This window comes from Tyto alba, unplaced genomic scaffold (assembly GCF_018691265.1).
Source record: "Tyto alba isolate M040663 unplaced genomic scaffold, T.alba_DEE_v4.0 Super-Scaffold_7, whole genome shotgun sequence".
Taxonomy (NCBI): Eukaryota; Metazoa; Chordata; class Aves; order Strigiformes; family Tytonidae; genus Tyto; species Tyto alba.
Genome location: NW_024881328.1, coordinates 31,185,582 through 31,206,741, shown reverse-complemented (window position 1 = coordinate 31,206,741; position 21,160 = coordinate 31,185,582). Strand labels below are relative to the sequence as shown.

General features: G+C 39.1%; 1 protein-coding gene across 9 annotated transcripts in view; it reads left to right on the top strand.

The window, feature by feature from the left end:
* Nucleotides 1-21,160, top strand: part of SPATS2L (spermatogenesis associated serine rich 2 like) — a 102,944-nt gene that overhangs the window by 74,091 nt on the left and 7,693 nt on the right. For all 9 annotated transcript variants that reach the window (XM_033010827.2, XM_042808544.1, XM_042808546.1 and 6 more), the window contains 4 exons: nt 585-825; nt 5,932-6,132; nt 6,565-6,700; nt 19,290-19,348. In XM_033010827.2, coding sequence (XP_032866718.2) covers nt 585-825; nt 5,932-6,132; nt 6,565-6,700; nt 19,290-19,348 — 637 coding nt within the window. The remainder of the gene's footprint in view (nt 1-584; nt 826-5,931; nt 6,133-6,564; nt 6,701-19,289; nt 19,349-21,160) is intronic.

Below are 21,160 nucleotides of genomic sequence, written 5' to 3'. Positions count from 1 at the left end.
AGTAACATTATCAAGTCAGTTACTTGAAGTATATATTTGGGATATGAGCTTCATGCTTATGTATCTCCAAGCTGGAGATGTACCAGGAGGCTGCCCTATGAGTCACTGTCATGGAGCCTCCTTGTTATCTTTGGGAGAGCTACAGTAGCAGTAGCCAAGCTATGTCATCTGTGATCACTTTCTACCTCATCAGAGTGATGCCTTAAGTTTCTCTGTGTTATTGTATAGATGTCCCCTGGATGGTTAGGAACTGCTTGTTCTAAATGACTGCAAACATTTTGAGCAGCACCTTAGTAGAGTCTCTGTTGTCCTTCTGCAATGCAAGTGATTTTTGTGGAGGGAAGAGGAAAATCAGATTGGGACTTCAGGTTTTATTGGAAACTCTTTATACGTTCAGCTGAACAGGTGCAATGTGTTGTATAGAACAGTATGCCCTGTAAATAGCATTACATTGATGTCACTTGTATGGCATTTTTATCATTTATTTATTATTTCTATTTTATGAACAATTTACTGATTATATTTTGTGTTTATGTGAGTTGCACTGGGTGATGTCTCTTTTCTTGTACTATATCTCCATTTAGAACAATAGGAGAAAAAGAAGCAAATCTAAACAGCATCAAGGCAGTAGAGATCCTAAAAACAAGAATGGTGGACCTGAGAAGGCATCTCAGGAGCCCCAGGGAATATATGACTGTCATCTGGATGGATGCTCTAAGGACAACTCTTGCAGTGGTTCTGCCAGTCAGAAGCTGGAAGCTGCTTCTCTTGAGAACAAAGGCGCAGGATTTGTAGAGTCAGCGCTGGTTTGTCCAGAAATCACAGGTCAGTTCATGTGGCACAAGACACCTTTTTAACTGGTAATAGTCAATCCCCCATTTAAATAAAACTCATGGTATTTTTATTGCCATAAAGTAGAAAAAAAAGAAGTTGGAGAGAGTTGTTTGTGCAAAATAATCGCCTGTTAGTCGTGCAAGTAGATCTATATCTGGGCACAATTCACCTTGCAGTGTGTCTCCTTACAAAATTGTGGGTTTTTCCTAGAGGCAAAAGGATCAAACTATAACGAGAGGCCCAGGTGATACACAATATTACACATATAAATACAGAAGAATGCAAGGTTAGAAAATAGCTTGAGTGTGAAATTGTGACAGAAGCAATGAAGTCCTTCATCTGGAGCAGTCATCTGAGCAGTATGAGCATGTGACATTACAGGATCTCTTTATTGCCTAGTCCAGACTAGTCCATTTTTTCTTTTTCTCATCTTCCGTGAATAGGCTAGTCAACAGTAGAACTCCTCTGGCTTTCCCTAACAGGGAAGGGGAGGGCCTTTGTGTTGAGGGAAGGCAGTCTGATAGCTTCTTAGGACAGCCGTGTTTCTGCTAGTGTCTAGGTACAGATTCTGAAACTCTGGGGGACGGTAACATAGAAAGCTCTTCCCTACTGGGTTGTAGTAGGTACAGAGTAAAGATTATAGGAACATAAATGAAAACCAACCTCCTCCTCTGCAGGAAAAGCTCTGTGAAAGCTTTTGCCTTCAAGTATCCTTTCATAAAGCTCGTATTTAATTGCTGTCAGTACTGCTAATGGCTTTTCAGGTCTTCACATTTCAGATTTGTGACAGCCCTAGATTATTGCTTCTGTTAGTATTTTCTCCCTATGTCTTAAGCAGCATGTAAGACTGCATTAAAAGAACTTTCCTTGAAATCCCTTTTTCCATGGTTGCAAATACAGCTCTCAAACCTCACTTTAAAGGAAGGTGCCAAATGGATAGTTTTCCTGAAATGAGTTCTCTGCTGCTTCCAGGTGACTTTGGTGGTGCCAACCTCTAGTCAATTAAATGAAAACTCTGTAACCTATAGCAGCCAAATAGATGAACTACTTAACAGGAAATTTTGTCCTAAGAATTAGGTGCCTCACAGAGGATCAGAGATATTCTTCCTGCCCTTGCTAAAGTCTCCCACTTACTTCGGCTAGAATATGCCATAAGCCAGAAAATTCTGATTTTTCGTAATACTAAAAGCATACTTGCCACTTACTCTGCAAGATGTAAGCATTTGTGATATAAATGTCAGACTCCCATGTCAAACTTCTTAGAGTTGCTTTTTTGAAAAAACACATGCATAAATAAAGATACATAGACTGAATTGTCCATGCATGGGGGATGTTTTCTAGGAGGTAACACACCTGAATGCAAGAAGAGTACCCATGCTCTTAATGATCTACGGTGGCACTGTGACAGAGTCCTTTTTTTTCCCTCTTTGACATGATACAGTGTAGAGTTGTACATACCAAGGACAAAAAGTATCTCAGAATTTTTCTTTGCTTGTACAAGTGACAAACAAGATATTGCCATAGCTTTACAACTCTTCTAAACTTTTACACACATGCCCTGTTTCAGAAACAGGAGAAGGGACGGATAAAATAAAAAAAAAAATAAAATAAAAAAAAAGAGTGGAAAGGAAGTGGAGAGAAAGGAAAACCTGAAACTTGCATATTCAAGTTTCCTTTGCATAGTAAAGTAAGTTACTGACAATTTGTTTAATACAGAGGAGGAAAGAGTTTCTTCTTCACTTTCAGTTGCACTAGAATCCTTGTCTTTGCATCCAGGATAATAGCTACATTCTTAAGGTCAGAAGACACTTCTGTACTTACTGTTAAATTTGTGCTGAAGTGTATGGCACAAAATAGAAGGATGATCAGGATCCCTCAAGGGCCAGCAGCTATACCCTTGAGGTTTCTGAGCAAGTCCCACAGACTGTTACAAAGCAGTTTGAAATGCTGAAGTGAGTCCAAAGTACCCCCCTTTCGTATTGCTCCCTCTTGTATTGTAATCTCCCTTGTTTTGTCGTTGTCGGGATTGTTTGTTTTGGTTCCATCCCTATCAGTGTTACTGTAGCCATTCCACTGTCACCTTCAGACAGCTCACAGCTTAAAAGGATCAGTCAAGTGTCTGCTGACAGTCCCTTATACTTTCCTCCCCATGAGGAATATGATGTTGAAACTTTGCTTATACTAACTCACAGTCTGTGAGGTTAAATCTTTCAGAGTCATAAAATCCTGGCTGCCTGGAAGGGACTTCAGGGACCAGAAGGGAGGATGCAGCATAGCTGGTGTTTCTCCATAATGTGTCCCATGCTAGAAGATGGTAGGGGAGAACGTGTGGCAATTACCTTTAGTTCAGGTCTGATTATTTCTTGCCATTATTCCATCTTCCTTTTTTTTAGAAGTCTTTAGTAGTTGTTTTTTTTGTGTGATGGTTTTGTATAGGGATTCAATATCTGCTAGAGAAAATGAAGCACTGAATGAAAGGCCCTGGAAAGCTAAATTTGCCTCATCATGCAGGACATTAGGGCGTGTTACACATACTTATGAGTCAGTTCAAGGGCTGTCCCTTTCAATATCTTGAAGGGGAAAAGGACCCCAATAAACCAGAGTATTTCAAAATAATGACCAGAATAAACCCTTCAACTCTTCTTCCTAGAGTCCTTAGCAATCATAGCATCTGAAGGCCTTTGAGCTACCCTTTCTATGCATGCCCTTGTAAAGAAGGGGCATGAATGCACTGAAAGGATATTTAATGCTGCCTTGCCATGCTTTGCTTTTGCAGGGACTTGGGTAAAACCAGATACAAATCAGATACTGATCTTTTGCCTACTTTTTTAAATCGTTCTTCATGTAGAATGGTTTTTATTGAATCCTTCAAACTTCCTGTTGATCTCTCAAGGAAGGTTTTTTTTTTCTTCTTTCCGCCAAGAATCCATGAGGTTCACTTTATTTTAAAAGTTTTGAATGGCAAGCTGTTATAAAAAGATAAACCACTTGTTTCAGAGTGGTAGCTCAGGAGATTTCAAAGCAAATTTATTTGGGCTGCTCCCATTACTGACAGGTCTGGTAATGCTTGATGGTTAATACAGCAGAGGTAACACCTTAGGCTAGTGCTGAAGTTCCAAGCCACCTTGTACTGAACCCTGCAACAGTTTCCTTGTAGCTACTGTTATCCAAACCTTTGACTTCTCTTTCAAGTATTTGAGAGAGACTTTGACCCTAGATTTTGTTACACATGTTTCTTAGCTGGCCTAAGTCTTCAGAGATTTGATGCAGACTTTCTCCGCCTATTTTTAATTGTGTTGGTTGTCCTCAATCAAATCTGAAAGTTCAGTTGAAGCATACTAAGGTATTGTTTGCTAGGCTGTGGTGGTAATCTTGCTGATGGGTTTCAAAGTAGCTTATGTGTCATTTTGGAAGAAACAATGTCAAAGTATATTCCAAACAAAAGATGATTAAAAAAGTTTTTAGAGTATAATCCTTGTGCTAGATGACTTTCTTTAGGCGAAAAGCTGTCAGTTTGTCATTTGTCTTTAGAAATATACCAAAGTTGCTAATTAAATGCAGTAAATAACAATTTTGCACTTTAACAACAAATTTCAAAAGATATAATCTTGGGGACAGAACGAAATAGCCCTGGCCTTTCTCTATAGTTTAGCTGATAGACTGCTTGTTTCTAACTGTTGGAGTTATTTAGTGAGGCCAGCCTCAACTGACAGTAGAAAGAACATTCTTTATAAATCAAAGCTATCTGCATTAGTGTCAGGTGCAGCCAGAGTTGCACGAGGTTAATGGCAGTTATCTCAGAACAGAGTTCCTGGCTGTATGTGAGACTGTTACCTGCACTGAATCTTTGATATGTTCGGAGTGCTGCATACATGGTCTTTCTTGCTTTCACAGTTACACAGGTTCCTTTAAGTTCTTTAGCTGTTTTCTTAAATACTATTTTATGTAAGATAGTTTTTCTCTTTGCAGACTTACTTTTTAAAGCCCATAACCAAAAGCTGTTTTAGAAATGTGGGCATTAATGTTCCTTCTTGTTCCTCTGACATTATGTGATTGCCATGGAAACATACTGAGATGTACTTTACACCCATCCTAGTGCCCGGCCAGGGCACAGAGAAGTTGCTAGTTGATATCCTGGAGCTGTCCAGGTGGCAACCGTTAGTCCCACTCCAGGAGCTATAATCCAGATGTTAATCTGACAAACCCCTTTTCTCAAGACACCACACAGCATCAGCTGAATGAAGTGATGCATAAAGAGCATTTTCAGAGCAAACTGTCATTCACTCACCAAAGTGAGTGCAAAGATTAGAAAAAATAGTTAACACAACAAATCATTTTATATGCATGCTTCCTTAACTAAAATTCACATTGGCAGTAATAGCTGGCCTTACTTGTCAGCTTTCATAGCCGTTATCTAGCTGCTTGTGTCTCTGTCATGATGCTGATATCTTGAATCCCTTTGGAGTCTTGGAAAGAGTAAACCAGGTTGCCTTGTGACAGCCAAACAGGCTCAGGCATCATTATCTTATTCCTCTGTAGCTGTTGAACCTGGGAGCCTAATCTTTGACATTGTTTTACTTCCTGCTTGTTCCCTCGTAGCAGCTGCTTTTGATACAAATCTGCAGTCAGGCAAGGCAAGTATTTCAGGTAGGAATGTTTAATCAGTGCTTTTGAAATGCTGATTAAATGATGAACATTTTGTGTGTGTGAGATATGATACATACCTCAACATTACTCTCATGCTTTCCATAGCAGACTTCCTCTCTAGTTCTGCTGTCTAATAGCTGGGCAAAGACTACAATTGGTAGTATGCTTTCTATGTTATGAGCTATTTTTTCATATCAGCATGGAGGAGTTAATTTTTTTCTGTAATGGGTTTTTCTTTTTAGACTGTTGAAACACAATGTGTCCATATTAGTGTTTAATAACCAAACCCATTTTGTTTCTGTTTTTGCTTTCAGAGGTTCTGTAGAATGTGTGACAGTAAAGAACTTGATTTTTCCAGTGCATAACAAAGTCATTCAGACTCAACAATAAGGTTTCATATCTATCTTAACCCTCTAACTCCCTGATCTCTACCTTTATGTTTTCTTGAAGACAAAGAACAAGAACACCAGAGAGTATCTGTGGAATTAAACCCAAAGACTACAAATGGAGTAGAATTGCATGAATGTCTTCAGTCACCAGTTCAACTCCAGTGTAACATAGGCAAGCCAAAGACAAAATCTTCCTCAGTTAAATCATCCAGTGCTACATCCCAACTTGAAGCAAAGATAGATGATTCGGTCAAAAAAAGAGGTAAATTGGATCCCTGGTTTCTGTGTGCGGAGGTGATCAGACAGCTGAGGCCTTTAGGAAAAAAAATAAAGCACATGCATGAAGAGATGTATTGAGAAGTGAGAGCAGAATAGTGTTGAGCATAACAAAACTAAGTAGAACAATTTATGGTCTATTTAACATTATATTAAATGAAATTTAAAATAAATAATTGGAATCAGCAGTGCTGTTTTAACATTTATTTGATTTTGGGAAAGAATTTGAGTAAACGTGTTTAGAAGCTGAAGAGCACCATGGAAGGACTATGGAAAAGTTGGATTTATGGACTTGAGTAGGATAACCACCTCATCTTAATCTGGGCAAATAAAGTGTTGAACTGTTGAACTGTTCTTGTATTCAGAAAAGCCCAAACCAGCTTTCTGACTTTTGTGCAATTTTTGTTTTCTATTTTAGGGCCCAACATTGAAAAATCAGTAAAAGACTTGCAGCGTTGCACTGTTTCTCTAACCAGATATCGTATGATGATCAAAGAGGAAGTGGATAATTCGGTGAAGAAGATCAAAGCTGCTTTTGCAGAATTACACAGCTGGTAGGTAAATAGGCATAAGAGATCTGTCAGCACCACCTGAGAAGAGGGGCTAATTAGGCCACTGGAATTGGTAGGGAGGGATCACCTACACCCTGTTTATTTGCTGCATTTGGTTTCATTAGAAAAATATGTGGTGCTATTAAGTAACTTCTCACCAACCAGGAAGTAATATGTGCATAACTGTATGTTTACATACATATGTAAAGATAAAAATGGACAAAACTACAGTTCTTTGGAAAAAAATCTTACTGTGGTTGTTTTTTTCTTTTCCTCAGTGATCCATCTTGACGTAATTCTTTTGTATCAAGTTCAGTGGCAGCATATCTGAGCAAATGAAAGCTCTCCCAAATATCCTGTCTCTGGGGTTTTCTGAAGTCTCTTTTACCTGCTTTAAATTTCATATTTCTATACTACTTTGATCTAATTGTTTGGCAGCCAGTCCTTTACTTCGCTTCGTTTCCAATCATCCTTGCTTCTTATCCCACCATTCTTTTTTTTTTTTCCCCCGATAGTTTCTTCTAACTTTCCTATCCATCACTTCATTTCCAGTTCTCATCTCTAGTTCATTATTTTTTCTCATTCTTTTATCTCTTCCTTTTTTCTAAATTTTTTCCATTATCGTTTCAGTTATTCCTGATCTTCAGCATATATGTCTATGCCCTTTGAAAATTTGTAGCAGAAGCAATTACTGTAGTAGCAAGTTGCATATTTTGTATATACTTGTCATAGAAAAATATTTTCTGGTTTGAATTTTACTCAGCCTTTCGTTAAGCACAAATGCCGTATAAAACCTATGTATTATACAGTGTTGCAATAAACAAAAAAATAATACTAAAATGTACAAGGTTTGGTTACAAATTACAAAGAGTACAAAATCCTTTCATCACCCATAGTTCATCCACAATATTTGTCAGTATTTTTATGAGCATATCTTATGAAAGTGCTGTATTATTGACAAAAGTTTGTTAACTGGACTTGAGTGTGGTGTATTCATTGTCTTCAGTGATGCATCTAAAGTGACCAGTGCTGCTGGGGCTCTACACCTGTATGGGCCGGAAGTTGAAGTGCTACTGAGCTGTTTTTCTAGAAGCTTCTGCGGCACTGAGCCACAGTGTACCTTACTGTCTAGCAGGGAGAAGTTTGTTTCTGTCTCTGTGTTCCAGTGAGCATGGGCTGTGATCACTAGTTGTACTAAACTGTGTGTTGTTTCAGGAGTGCCCTGGAGCCAGTATAGTGATGATTGCTTACAGAGTGAAATGCAGTAATTATATTGCTAGTATAGAAAAATTAAAGTTCATCAACCCCTTGCACCTTTTTTGGTAGTTTTCAGGGGTGTTTTTGTATAACTTCAGAAAGCTTTTATAAAATGTTTATGGTTTCTCCTAAGAAGGCTCTGACCTTTTTTCTGAGTAAACTCATAGTTGGGTCTTATTTGCCATGTAGTTCTCACTCAGGGGTTTTTTTTTTTTTTGTCAGCGTGTTAAAAATATATAATGTCACTTGCATACCTAATCCTGTTTGCAGGCAGTCACAGTCAATTCAGTCTTCAAATGATAGTTGCTCTGATTGTGGAACAGGCTTAGAAACTCCGTCATGATCTAAGAATGCAGGAGGACGTGCTCTATTAGTAAATTCAGAACTGAAATTTTTAATTTTTCATGTATCCATGTTTTCACTTGAAAAACACTAAAGTGTATTGCCTAATGCTAAAATATATTACTTAAAGTGAGCTTAATAGGGGAAAAGACAGAATGACCTCAAAGGAGTATCTAAATCCAAGTAGACTTAAAATGATGAAAAACAGCCTGGAAAAACTTGTGAATAGGCTTCATGTAATTTTACCTCCTGCTAGCTTCAGTGCCTAAATTATTGGAGTCTGTCAGAAGCCCTAGAACATAACAGATCTGTGCTCTGAATACTCAGGGTTTGCAAAGCAATTTTGTGCACGTAGCATAACATTGCAGCAAGGACAGTGTAATGTTAGGACATGTTTATGGAAATCTCAGTGCAGGCTACATTGCTTTTGACAGCTCATAAGCCTAATATTTAGGTTTTTCTTCAAATGAATAAAGGGAAAATTCGATTTTAAACAGTAAAATGCATGGTTTAACACCTTCTTTGCTAAAATTAAAAACAGTGTTGGGATATTTCATATGACCTTGTGGCTTAAACTCTGAAAAAGATGGGAAGAGCCTCACTGTAGTGATTCACTTCAGTGTCTCACTTATAAAAACATGCTGCCAACTGCTGTAGATTCACTGGATTGGAGTAGAAATCACCAGAACCAGTGATACATACAGCTTTAGACCTGATACAGTGAACACATCATATTTCTGGGCTGAATGGTTTAGTTTGTGTTATTTACATGGCAGTTTCCTTGTTTCAGAGTTGAACAAAGCATCACCAGTGGTAGTGGGAGGATAAGGTAATTAAGTGAGAACTCAGCCTCTTGAATATTTATCACTCTTCTTGGGCATGGGAATTTCACTGTGGCACAGTCAGCTTGTCTATCAAGGGAAAATGAGGCAATTCAGCTAAACTGTTGCTCCCAAAATTCTACGGAGTAACCAAAAGCAAGGGTGGCATGGCAATGATATCTAGTCTCCTTTATGATAGTGGTTCCATACCTTTTTGCAAGTTTTTTTCCCCAGTTGCTGCTGGAGTGTGGACTGGCTGAGGTGTACAACATATAAACATACGTCAGCAACTGAGTGCTGTCTGTGGTCAGAACTGTAGAGAATACTTGAATGGACTCAATACCATAACCTAGGTGGGAGCTTAACTGGTTCCTGTTACAGCTGTCAATACCTAAGGGGTTTTAGTGAAGCTAAATTAAGTCAGAAGCTTTCATCTTGCATTGCAACTGAAACACGTACTACTTTTTGTTCTCTCTCTGGGGTTTGTTTTCCTTTTTCGTCCTTTGGCAATAGGATAAAAGACCCTTTTTGTCCTTCTTTTTGCCTTTGCTATCAAGATCAGAATCAAAACTGCATTTCAGGAGTCAGTAATCTTTTGGACTTTGTAATAATATTTTTTAATCTTTTCATGATTTTGCCAATCACAGGAAGGATGAAGAAATGCAAAGATAACATCATGCATCTTCCTCCGACTTCCAGTTAGCATATGAAACCATTATTATGTAGATAAATGAATAGCACATGTGGCCTTAAGGTGTCCTGAAAGCTTCAGCGGAAGGATTCACAAGAACTTTTCCTTTTAGCAGGAGAAACGGTTGAGTGATGGTTGCCAGTAGAAGTCAGTGTCTTTCTCTAGCTCAGTATTTCACAGCTTGACCTAAATAAGGAAGGGAAGTTATTCCTGAACACAGTCAGTATTATGCTGCTATTTAAGAAGTCACCTATGTGGCAAAACAGTGTATACTACTCCCTCACAATCTGAAAAAGGAGGGGTATGGAGCAGGTGTGCTGTGAACACCTGTCAATGCTTGGAAAACAAAATGCAATGCTTGCTTCCAGTTTTAACTTTTTAATGAAATGGGGCCAAAAAACAATCCCAGAAAGATGTTTATTTTAAAACAGTGCAGTGGGCTCACTTTCTCTTTCTTAAAGAGCCTCTCAGGAGTCCTGCCAATTGGAGTGAATTTCTGCATGCTCAGAACAAGTGATAACAACTTGCTTTTATACAGTGCTTTTCATGGCAGAAGACACCAGAGCATTTTACAGGCCAAGGGCTGAACCACGCAGGGCACTCTGCAAGAAGTCTTTTGCAGTCTCATGTAGATTGTGCTTCTGCTGTGAGCTAGCACTCTCGTCACCCCTGCTCTTACAGGGCTTTCTATGGCAGTGCTTTCCCCAAGGCTATGAGAGTGCTGAGCAGAGCAAATTGGAGGGCACTGTTTGAGACTCATGTGTGCACCTGAAGTTTATGGAGGAAGATCCTTCTAACAGTACTAAGCCAGTATTTCTCCTTACTGCATCCAGCTTTAATGTATGGTTTTCAGGAATACCATTGGGTGAGTGAGAACAATAGCTGCTTCACTTACTGCTTGGATGTAAAAGATGTCAGAGCATAGCCATGTCTCACAGTAGTGTTGGGCAATGAAAAGAAGAATACCAACCAGTGATTAAGTTGAGGAGGGGGTCAGAAAAGCTAGGTGAATTCCCCTGTCACTATAGTGCAGTTGAGACATTTGTTGCCAATGTTAAAACCCATATGCTATAATTGTGTTCTCACTTTTCCACCAAGAGACTGAATAATGATCTTGGGGATAAAAAGAGAACCTCAGGAAATCTGAGTGAAATGTGTAGAGCACAAAAGGAGCCACAGTTCCCCATAACACCTCTTGCCAGAAAATCATTTTCACATATTGGGCATACACACAGTCATATGGAGAACTAAAAGGAAACATCTGCTACTTGCCCGTACGGTCTACTTCCAACCATAAATGGAAAGTAGTCTGTAGAAAATAGTAAGGGCCAGGTTTAATTACACTGCATGCAGAACTGGACCAAAGACAGACAAGCTTCCTTTATTCTTTGCATCTCAAACACATTGATATGTCCAATGCTTTATAGAGTATAAAAACCAACACAGTGGATTATTTTTCTGAGTGAACAAAAAGCACTTGAAAGCTCTACTGTAGGCTGGAGAAAAAAATTGACTCTAACATAATGCTGGGAAAATGGAGTTTGGCAATGCTAACAATTTTAAAATATATTAAAATACATTTGGGGAACAACTAGAAATCATGTACTATATGTTGGGGGAAGATAAAGCAGTTTTTCTCTTATTTTCCAAGTTAAAATCAAAGCAGAGTAGTGGTTGAAAGGGGGAAGAAATAATTTAAAAGAACATAGTTGTGTCTATACTAACTCAGAGCTGGGTGATGAGCAATGCTGTTAATGCTCACAGTTGCAGAGCAGTGAGTGAACAGTCATCCCCTTTCTGGGACCCCTACTTAGCAAACTGAAAATGGTGGTTTTCTGTTGCCCATAGCCCAGAATCAGTGGCACCAGATGAAGAGCTGCCTGTTTTGTTAGTGATGGTGGTAGTTCAGGGCATGGGCCGGTGGCTGGAAGGGCCAGGACTGCTGTTGCTCTACGCTGAACAGAGTTCCGGTGCTATTTCTCGCTGTGTTTCCAGGCGGTCCTTATTAGCTTTCTGTCTGTGTCTGTCCGCCAGCTGACCTTTGGTAGTCCTTATACCTCTGAAGTACAGATTTTTCAAATCCTCTTGCAGTTTATTATGGTATTTGTTTGCCCGTCAGTTACATGATTTGTAACCTTGACAGTGCAGAGAAGAAAAATATGGTCTCCCAAGCGTTTAGGTTGTTTCGAGCCCATCTGGGTTTTCAGGACGAGTGCTTTTACCAAGGCCCCTGGGCCCTGCCCCTGCTGCCTGGGCAATCTGGGAGGGCCTGATCCAACAGCTCTGGCCTCATGCTGGCTACCTGCCTACAGAGCTGCAGCACTGGGAGAGGGGCTTGTGCTTGCTCTCTTCTCACAACCACCAGAAGTTTGGGATTATGCTTGCTGTATATTAGTGGAGAGAACAAATGGAGCTCATTAAATTGGGGGGGGGGGGTGGCGTGTTAGGTTTCAATGAGATATATAATGTCCCCTTTCTGACCCCTTTGTCTTTCACATATACTTGACTCATCCCTATATTTTTCACTAAGCTTGCAAAGACAGGTTACAGAGGAGAAATCCAAAGGTGCATTGCACTGTCTCTTAGCCTGTTGTTCATCTTTATGGCCTTGCGTCTCCCTGCTTCCCTCCCAGTCATCCATAGATGTATTCGTCATCCTCAGTAAAATACAAGTACATGTGCTTTTGCGGGCCGTGTGGGTAGATTGTTGCTTTTGTGCATGCCATTGTGAAAAAGTGAATATATCTGTTCTGATCCCATTGGTGTCAGACTAAGGAGAGATCTAACTTATTAAATACATATAGGGAATAACTATCTCAAAAACTTTCAACAAACGTTAGACCAAAGAGCCAGATTCTTCTTTCTTTGTGGTTGCTTTCCAGGGTGCTTTTGGGCAAGTTATATTTCCTCTGTAGCAGTACAACAGGGACCACAGTCTTCTGCCTTACCAGTGTGTTTAGGCTAAAATATATAAAACCAGTAAGATCCACAGGATACTTCAGTAGTCAGACCAGAACTGAGACTCAAATAGGAAAGAAATACTTTACAGATTTAAGTAAAAACGTGCAGGGTGCTAACAAACCATGGTACAGCTCATACTTAGAATTGTTATAACTCTGCCAAATCATGAGGTGATGCCTTCATTTCTAAATAAATAAAATTTAGAAGTGTTCTTTCAGGAAAAGGCTTTCCATGTCAGTTTTCAGCTTAAACGAGTTTTTATGATCAGGCAATAAATTTCTAATTGTTTGTAAAGAGATCTTAAAAGAAAAATGCAAATAAACCTTTAATTATGATGGCTTTACCAGACCCTACAGTGCTAGCTCCTTGCTGAAGAGAACAATGTTAATGAAAGTAGAGGAAGAATAACACAAAATAAACTTGAATAGCTAAAAGCCTTTGGGCATTTTTACTAGATGGCACACTGCAGAGGGAAGGATTTCAGTGAAATTGATTTATTCTGTCTTTTTTTTAATCTGCTTATTGTCAGACTATATTTGTGGTCAGAATGAAAATTCATGTAATCTGGTTTGTTATGTGCATGTGTTAATACAGTGATCAAATAACAACCTTCAAGCACCATGAACATTTAAATACTATTAGCTAGTACTGGAAGATTATACTTCACTGAGACATTGCAAAATATCTAATGTAGCAGTAGCTTTTCCTTCAGGTTTATTAATATAAAGAAAACTTGATGTATCACTTCTGCAATTACAAAATAGCATGGCTACTTGGTAATCCTGTAGAGCTTGTAATCACCCATTACAGGTGATTGGGCTTTATATTTACATTCTCAACATATCATTCTAGTTTCTTGCACTGAAAGTTTCACAGGGATGGTTCTGAATTTTGGATTGAGGTGGGGGATTTTTCTGTGAAATATATAATTGTCTTAGAGGTTTTCATCAGTTGTCTTTTCACCCTGCCTGGGGGTCAAATACGTTCATGCTAGAAGGGAAACATGTACAGGAAATAAGGCATAATACTTAAAGACCAATGCTGAGCTTATCAGGACTAGCCCTTGAATTGGCATAGAATCTCAGCTCAGATACAGCAGAGACAGTGACAGTGCTCATGTCCCTTGAACTTGCTTGAATTCATCAGCAGGTTGATAAACAGCACAACTTTGAGGAGCTACTGGAGTCTGTTCCAAAGCCTGCTGACAGAGCAAAGTCACTGGAGATGGTGTGTTGTAATTTTCTGAAGCCTAAGTCATCGAGCTCCAGCAGTGTTCCACAACTAACTCCGTTGTGAAAAAAAGACACATTGTACCTTGATGTTTCGGCATCTCACCAGTTGAACCAGACCTCAGAGGATGCCCACAAAAAAATAGCTCTTTCCCCCTTCCAGAGGAAGAACCCTGCTGTAGTCGTTCAGAATGCTACAGCTGATTGTCATCTTCAGTCTCCAAAACAACATTCACTCTCAAACTATGCACAAAGCTGGTTCAGGGGAGAGTGTAGCTTAATAAACACCTCAAGGAGAAAATGAGCATTTTGTGGAGTTCAACAGGGTTTTGAAAGGACTCACTTGAATTACACTCTTAACAATAACCTCTCTGCCATGCAGCTGTGGCTTACCTTTGTGAGTTGTGTCAGCATGTTTGCTTCCGTGTCAGCTTGGTCTTTTTATTTCCCCATCTCTTCAGGCACAATAGGTTTATCATAATGCCTAGAAGAGGCAGAAGGAAAGAGAAGATTCTGGTCATCTGGAACCCTTGTGATTCTCATCAGTAAAGCTATAAATCAGCCAGCCTGGCAATGTGAAGCAGCTTTTCTGAAGAAGCACTAATAACTTTAATCATTTTAGTGGGATTTTGAGGTATTGCAGCTGACTGAAAATATCTTTTCTTTTCACTGTGCAAGCACTAAATTTCATGCAGTAAACTAGAAGAAGATTAATTTGTTTCCACTAATGTCAGGACGAATTCAGAATTTGTTCTGAGTACGAAACTGTGAAATGAGGCAGCTGTCAGCATTATTTTGCCCTGTCATTGATGTGCTGGCAACGCATTGCAGTTTGGTGTTTGCAGCTCTTTTGCCTCTATATACTAGTGTGAATTCTGCCAGCCTGCATAAGTTAAAGGCACAAATACTGTCCATTTGACCAGGAATAGGACATTTATGCTCTTGCCTTCAGAATCACTTCAGCAAAACAAATCCTGGAGAGCCACTCTCTCCTGCTGCAGATCTCTACAGCACGAGCACTGGCTGTATCCTGGCCCCATTTGCATGTCCTCTAGTTAAACCTCTGCCTTGCTGTGTTCCATCAACAAAATTGTCTCCGTCCTGAACCCCACCGCAAAACTTTGTCTGAATGTTAAAATCAAACAGTGATGAATCCTGTGCTCCAAACTACAGATACTCGCTTGCAGTGAACAATGATAAAATGCTGATAGATAGAGTTTGGTACGCAAGTCCTGATCCTGAAAAACTGAGGGGTAAGGGAAGGACAGAATTGGTCCTTCCAGAAAAGAGGTGTGGCAAAAGGAGACAAAAAAGAAAGAGGTAGTAGTGTTAGTCTCTTTTGGCTATGGCGTTAGTCGTAAAGAGTCCCTTGATTCAGAGCTGTCCTTGAGCCTGGTCAATGGGAGAGGAGAATGGAGTCCCAGTATTTGCTCCAGTGGTATTATAAATGTATCATAAAAAACTGAACACCTATAGCAGAACTGACAAATACTACTACAGCAGGGGAATCTTCTGGACTCCTGATTAGAGCATGGATTCAGGTACCTTCAGAGAGGGAAGTGGTGGTGCTGAGCTGTGTGTTTGTCGCGGGAGTCTTAAACAGTATACGGAATATGCTCAAGTGCAGATGCTGGAGGGAAGGAGAAGGGATGACTGAAGCCTGATAGAATGCTAGTGCAGGGTGTAATCAGGAAAAATTGACAAGGGCATGACCTCTCCAGAATCTCAGCTAAAGCAGCAGGTTTATGATTTTAATCCTGGTTCTTAATTTCTATAGAAGACCAAAGAGAAACAGCGTAACTAGAGAGGAAAAAATTAGCAGAACATTTTCCCGGAGGTGGCTTTAGATCTGAAATGCATTCTGTTCCTTGCTCTGCTAGAGCCCAAATCTGGTAATACATGAGTGTGCAGAAAGTTCCTTTAGCACCCAGTATCCAGTTCTCCACAGCACATCAGTGGCTGCAGGCTGTGCACTGGAGTGTACCAGCTTGGTATAACATTTTGGTATCAAGTAGATACTAAGAAACATTGAAAGAAAATGAGTTCCCAGGAGGTATTGCTGAGCTGACATCTGAGCATTCTCAATAATGCTAGCACTGTGGTCTGATCATGATCATCCTATTGAAGCCAAGTAGGGCATTATTCCAGAAAATACTTTAAAATCACTTAAACTTTTCATGAGTTAAGAAGCTGTTCAGCTTAACTGGCTGTCCAAACTTCATATGAAAAGTGGCATCTTAGCAGGAACAGGAGACAAGATTTGATTAATTGATTTTTCCATAGTGTTCTTGTCCTTTCTCCTTCTATATCTGTGAGCATTTAGTTTTCTTTTTGTATTTGTGTTGTCTGACTTTTTTTTTTTTTCTCAGTCCAGTTTTCCAGCTTTCTGTCTTTTTTGTTTGTTTATAACTTTGCCAATTTCTTGATGGAGGAGGAGTTGGTCACTTTTCCACTGAAGTGCTCTACGTGACTAGAAATGATTCAAATGGATACCTACTTCATTTCCTTGATATTTGACCCTTATGTGAACTAAGAAGAAACGTAGCATTTCCTAGTGCTGGTTGGCCTATGATATTTCTAAAGAAACATTAACTTCCCTTATTATTCCATGACAGATGTTAGTTCATGATTTCTAAGATAAGAAATGTGGCTATACACTTCCAGATGTGAATTAGTGTCTTCCTTTCCTTTTTTCAGGAGAGAGTCCATGTCTTTAGCTGGTATAAGTTAGTACAGCTGCATTGTCTTCAGGGAAGGGCAACCCTATGAAGATCTGGCCATTAAAGAAACTTCGTTTACCACATTAAGTTAGTCTCCCATTGACAGAGGCACTGAACACTTTTTCTCTTGTTTTAGTCTTTAGTTTTCCCAATGTTAGTTTGTAGATACAAGGGAAGCACTCAAGTGGTTGTTCTCCATCAAATTCATCAGAGCCCTGGCCTCTACTACTACATCCAAATGCTTTCCTGAAATGTTCATCAGAGACCACACTAAAACATTAGAAGTAGAAAACTGTCTAGTAACAGATGAGATTTCACTGTAGAATATGATAAATATAGGACTGCTCTGGCCTTGTTCTCATTCTAGTATTAAAGATGTTTTTATTTGGTGTCAAAATAAAATGTTAAGGGCCAAACAGTTTAGCAAGGATGTGTTGTTGGAGTGGGGAGAGGACAGTCATGGAATTAACTGGGCCAAAACACAGTTCTGATGAGCTCTGCTATTGTGAGCTTGTTGCTTGAATATTTTTTCTAGCCAAAAGTTTACGTTTATATAACCTGTTTAGTACACTAGGGAGGCACTTTTGTAACAGAGACAGCAAAAGTGAAAATGTGCAGACATTTTAAAGTTAGGGGAAAATACTAGAGACCATTAAAATATTTTTTTTTTTGTGGAGGGTAGAAACAGGTGAGAACTTACAAGACTCATTTCAGCCACCTGCTGTGACAGCCAAGAAGGTTTATTATACCATATAGTTACAGAAGTTAACTGAGAATAGATTCATTTTGAAAAGCTATTGCTATTTAAATTAGCAAGCTGGAATCATCACCTGCCTATTTGGAGTCCAAGCTTAGTGCTTATGCCTGGAGAATATTGAAGGCCAAGTGGAACAAGTGTGTCCTTTTATTGTAAGTGTATGCCTCTTAACTGATTTGCTCTACCATAAAAAACCCTGCTGTTTTATTTCCTCTGGTGTGTAGGTCACACTAAATTGATCTGGCAGGCCAAACCAATATTTTTAGTCTTGTTTATGTGTATGAAACAGAAAAATGTGTTGTGCTACAATTTTATTGCCTTGCTGCATCCTTTGCTGTCAGCCAACCTGCTTCTGTCCCTCTTGTTGGCTATGGGGAGGCAGTGTAAAGGTAATAGCCTTTCCTCCTCTAGAGGTGGCATGGTTGATTGATAAAGCCTCGGGGTAGGACTCTGCAGAACTTCTGTCGCAAAGCTGCTGTGTGGGCTTGGTTAATTTATGGGAAGATTTCAAGGAAGGCTGCATGGCACTTGAACACATTCTAGCTGCTAAGTTTCTGGTTGAGTCGGCTGTATATCTGCCATGTGTTCCCCACGCTGCCCCCTGCCTAGTCTTTCCCTGATTTAGTTAACAACTCATCAGTCATTCTCTCCTCTGTAAGTCATCTGTCTTTGATTGCTGCCCACTGAATTCTGTAGGATCTTTCATTTCTTGCTAAGGGTGCTTTAGACAAATGTTTTGGTCTTGAATTCTCTATAGCATCTTCCTTCTGATGGAAGCTAGTTCACGTATAATTCAGTATCTTCACTGGGTGCAAAAGCTTACATTTAAGGATGATTTTACTGAAAGGGTTGAGAACTCCACTCTTCCCTTGACTGCATGCCTAGATTTAACTCCTGGTGTTTTGACATTCTTTGCAATTTCCCTCCAACTGCTTGAGATTACTCACTTATGCAAACAAACGTTGACATTGGTGGCGTTTATTAAATGTGAACATGACTAAGAATAATCTAGTGAGGGGAAAATGAAGTGGCACAGCGAAGCACTATCCACTGGAGAGCATTCTGCAGTGGTGGTGCTTCAGTGAACAATGTCACCAGGTTGATGGTGAATTTACCAGACCCGCTACCTACACTTAGACCCATCTGATCAGTTTGCACTTAGACAGCTTAAAAGCACTGTCAGGCGTTGCACACCAGAGATTTGTGAAGGGAGAGGCACATGAGACCTCTAAGAATGCCAGGTTAGAAGTAGAAGCACAGTTTTCCGGTCCTGGAGAGAATGGGGGGCAAGGAAGCTGACCTCTGTTATGGAGATAGATTAATGCTTATTTACACACAAACTGTTTTCTTGTTTATGCTGATATATTTTGCAATATCTCTATTTAAGGCAGAGAAGGATCTCTTTCCACATGGCTTCAATTCTGTTTTATTCATAATATTTTACTGAGAGCTAAGCTGTATTAACCTGGGCAGCAGCAATGGTATATCTGGCTTAATTAGGAAAAAGACTGTTTGGTCATTTGAGGACTGCTGTGCCCAGGCAGTTCTGAAGAGGTAAGTCAGAGTGACTTCCACATCTGCGCAGACACGTGGACAGACCAGTGAGATGTTTGTGTAAATCGGCATACATCGATTATCACTAATTTTTAGTAGTCAATTTGCCTAGCTGTTTCTTCAGCTTCCATTTTTAAAGTCTTACTAATTTCAAAACTGCCCATAACTAAGGTCTGAAGTTTTCATGTAGTTACAGCTTTTGATTGAGTTCTAGCCATGGATTAAATTGTGGTTTTTCTTTCTTTTTTTTCCTTTTTTAGCATCGTAGACAAAGAAGTGTCATTAATGGCAGAAATTGATAAAGTTAAAGAAGAAGCCAGTAAGTAAAAAAAATACACAGGGAACTTTTGGAATAGTCATGGAAACATTTGTTTTGTTTGGCATAAAATTACATAGTACATAAATTTGGTCAGCAGTATTCCAGCGTCTTTCATTGTATATATATACAATCAAGTATGTCTTTAATGTTCTGGGGTAGTGTCTATATAGTTTTTATCTGTAAGTATTGTGCATCAAAATTTCAATATTATTAAATTAAGGTAAACCAGAAGTTCATATGAAGTTAAATTTAAATTTAAATTATTTCTGCTTACTTATCAGAGCTTTTTGACCATGCTTTTTTTTTTTTCCTATTTCTACAGTTTGTCAATTATTTTGTTTCCATTTTTTAATCACAGTTTGCTTGCTTATATCACTTATATGAGTTAGAATACTTGAAATTACTAGGGAAATAGGTTGTTTTGTGGCCTTGCATAGCTTTTATGGACAATGAACAAATTTATGAATTAGAACAATAAAAAAATCAAACGCCAGATGTTTATTAGAATCTGTTTTCTTAATCTGTGGGAGTCAATCTGATTCCAGGCTTTCATGTTGTCTCTGTTTTTTTCATAGGCAGGGTGTGTCTGTGTCTGTGCGTGTGTGTGTGTATATATATATATATATATAAATAAAATATTTATTTATTTATTTTCTGGTTTGGGGGGGGGGAAAAAAAGGCAAGATGAGCCATGTATTAGGATACCATAATATCTGTCTTCTACCCCATCTGAGATATGGTATTCATAGCCCAGTAATCAAGGAGGTGTGTGTTTCAATAGAGAGTGCTAAGCAAGAAACTGAAGAGTAACTGTAAAATAATACTTTTCTTGGCAAATGAAAATATCATTGCTATGTATGCATATAATCCTTTTATTGATATTTGAATTTAAGGTCCTTCCAAGAAGGGTCACAAATATATGTAACATTCTTGAATCCTTCATTTGCATTTAGAATTCTTGCTTAGTTCACAAATGTATACTTGTTAAATTTTTATTTTAAAAAAGTAATCTAAATCCTCCATTGCTAGCTAAGTCTCCTGCAGTTTTATATTTGTGAAAACTAAAAGGTCTGAGTTGTTACAGCAAAGACTGGCATTAGTTTGTGTTTGGAATTTTGTATGCTAACATTTCTACCACTAACATGAAATAGGTGTGGATTTGGAGTTCTGTGTTATTCTGGGGAGAGGTTGCGGATGGAAGCATATCAGCAGCTTTTTGGTTACCTGCAGAGACCAGATAGCCATAATCAGCCACAGGGCAAGCACTCTATCCCAGGAAAACCAATGGTAAAATTCCCACTCATATGAGCAGACGTAGATCTAAGGCCTAACTACATAAACAAAAACACATTTTGGAAATCCATTGTCCAGGGCTGATGGTATCATAGGGCCCCTTCATTAATCTCGGCCAGGTGTAGTAGTAATTTGTGTGGAAATTACACCTAATTCTTATATACAGGTATGTGAAGTGCTGCATTTGCATATGGCAGATTGTTTCCCTGCTTTCATGCTGATTCCACATGTGACATTGGGTGGCCCATGTACCTGTGTTTAACAGTGTAGTTTCTGCTGTCTCTCAGTGCTGTTGCAGGGTTGTGACGTGCCTTCAGAACTTTAGGCAGAAAGCTGCTACAGAACTGTAACGTGCTAACCAAGATTTACATTATTACTTATTTTCACACCTCTTTGCTAAACTGGAGGACTATTTTACAGTGGGTAATCTTACTCTTACTGTCAATACTGGGAAAATTGGCAAATATGATAATTTAAAAAAAAAAAAAGGGTATTTGACTATTTGACTGGCATCTCATG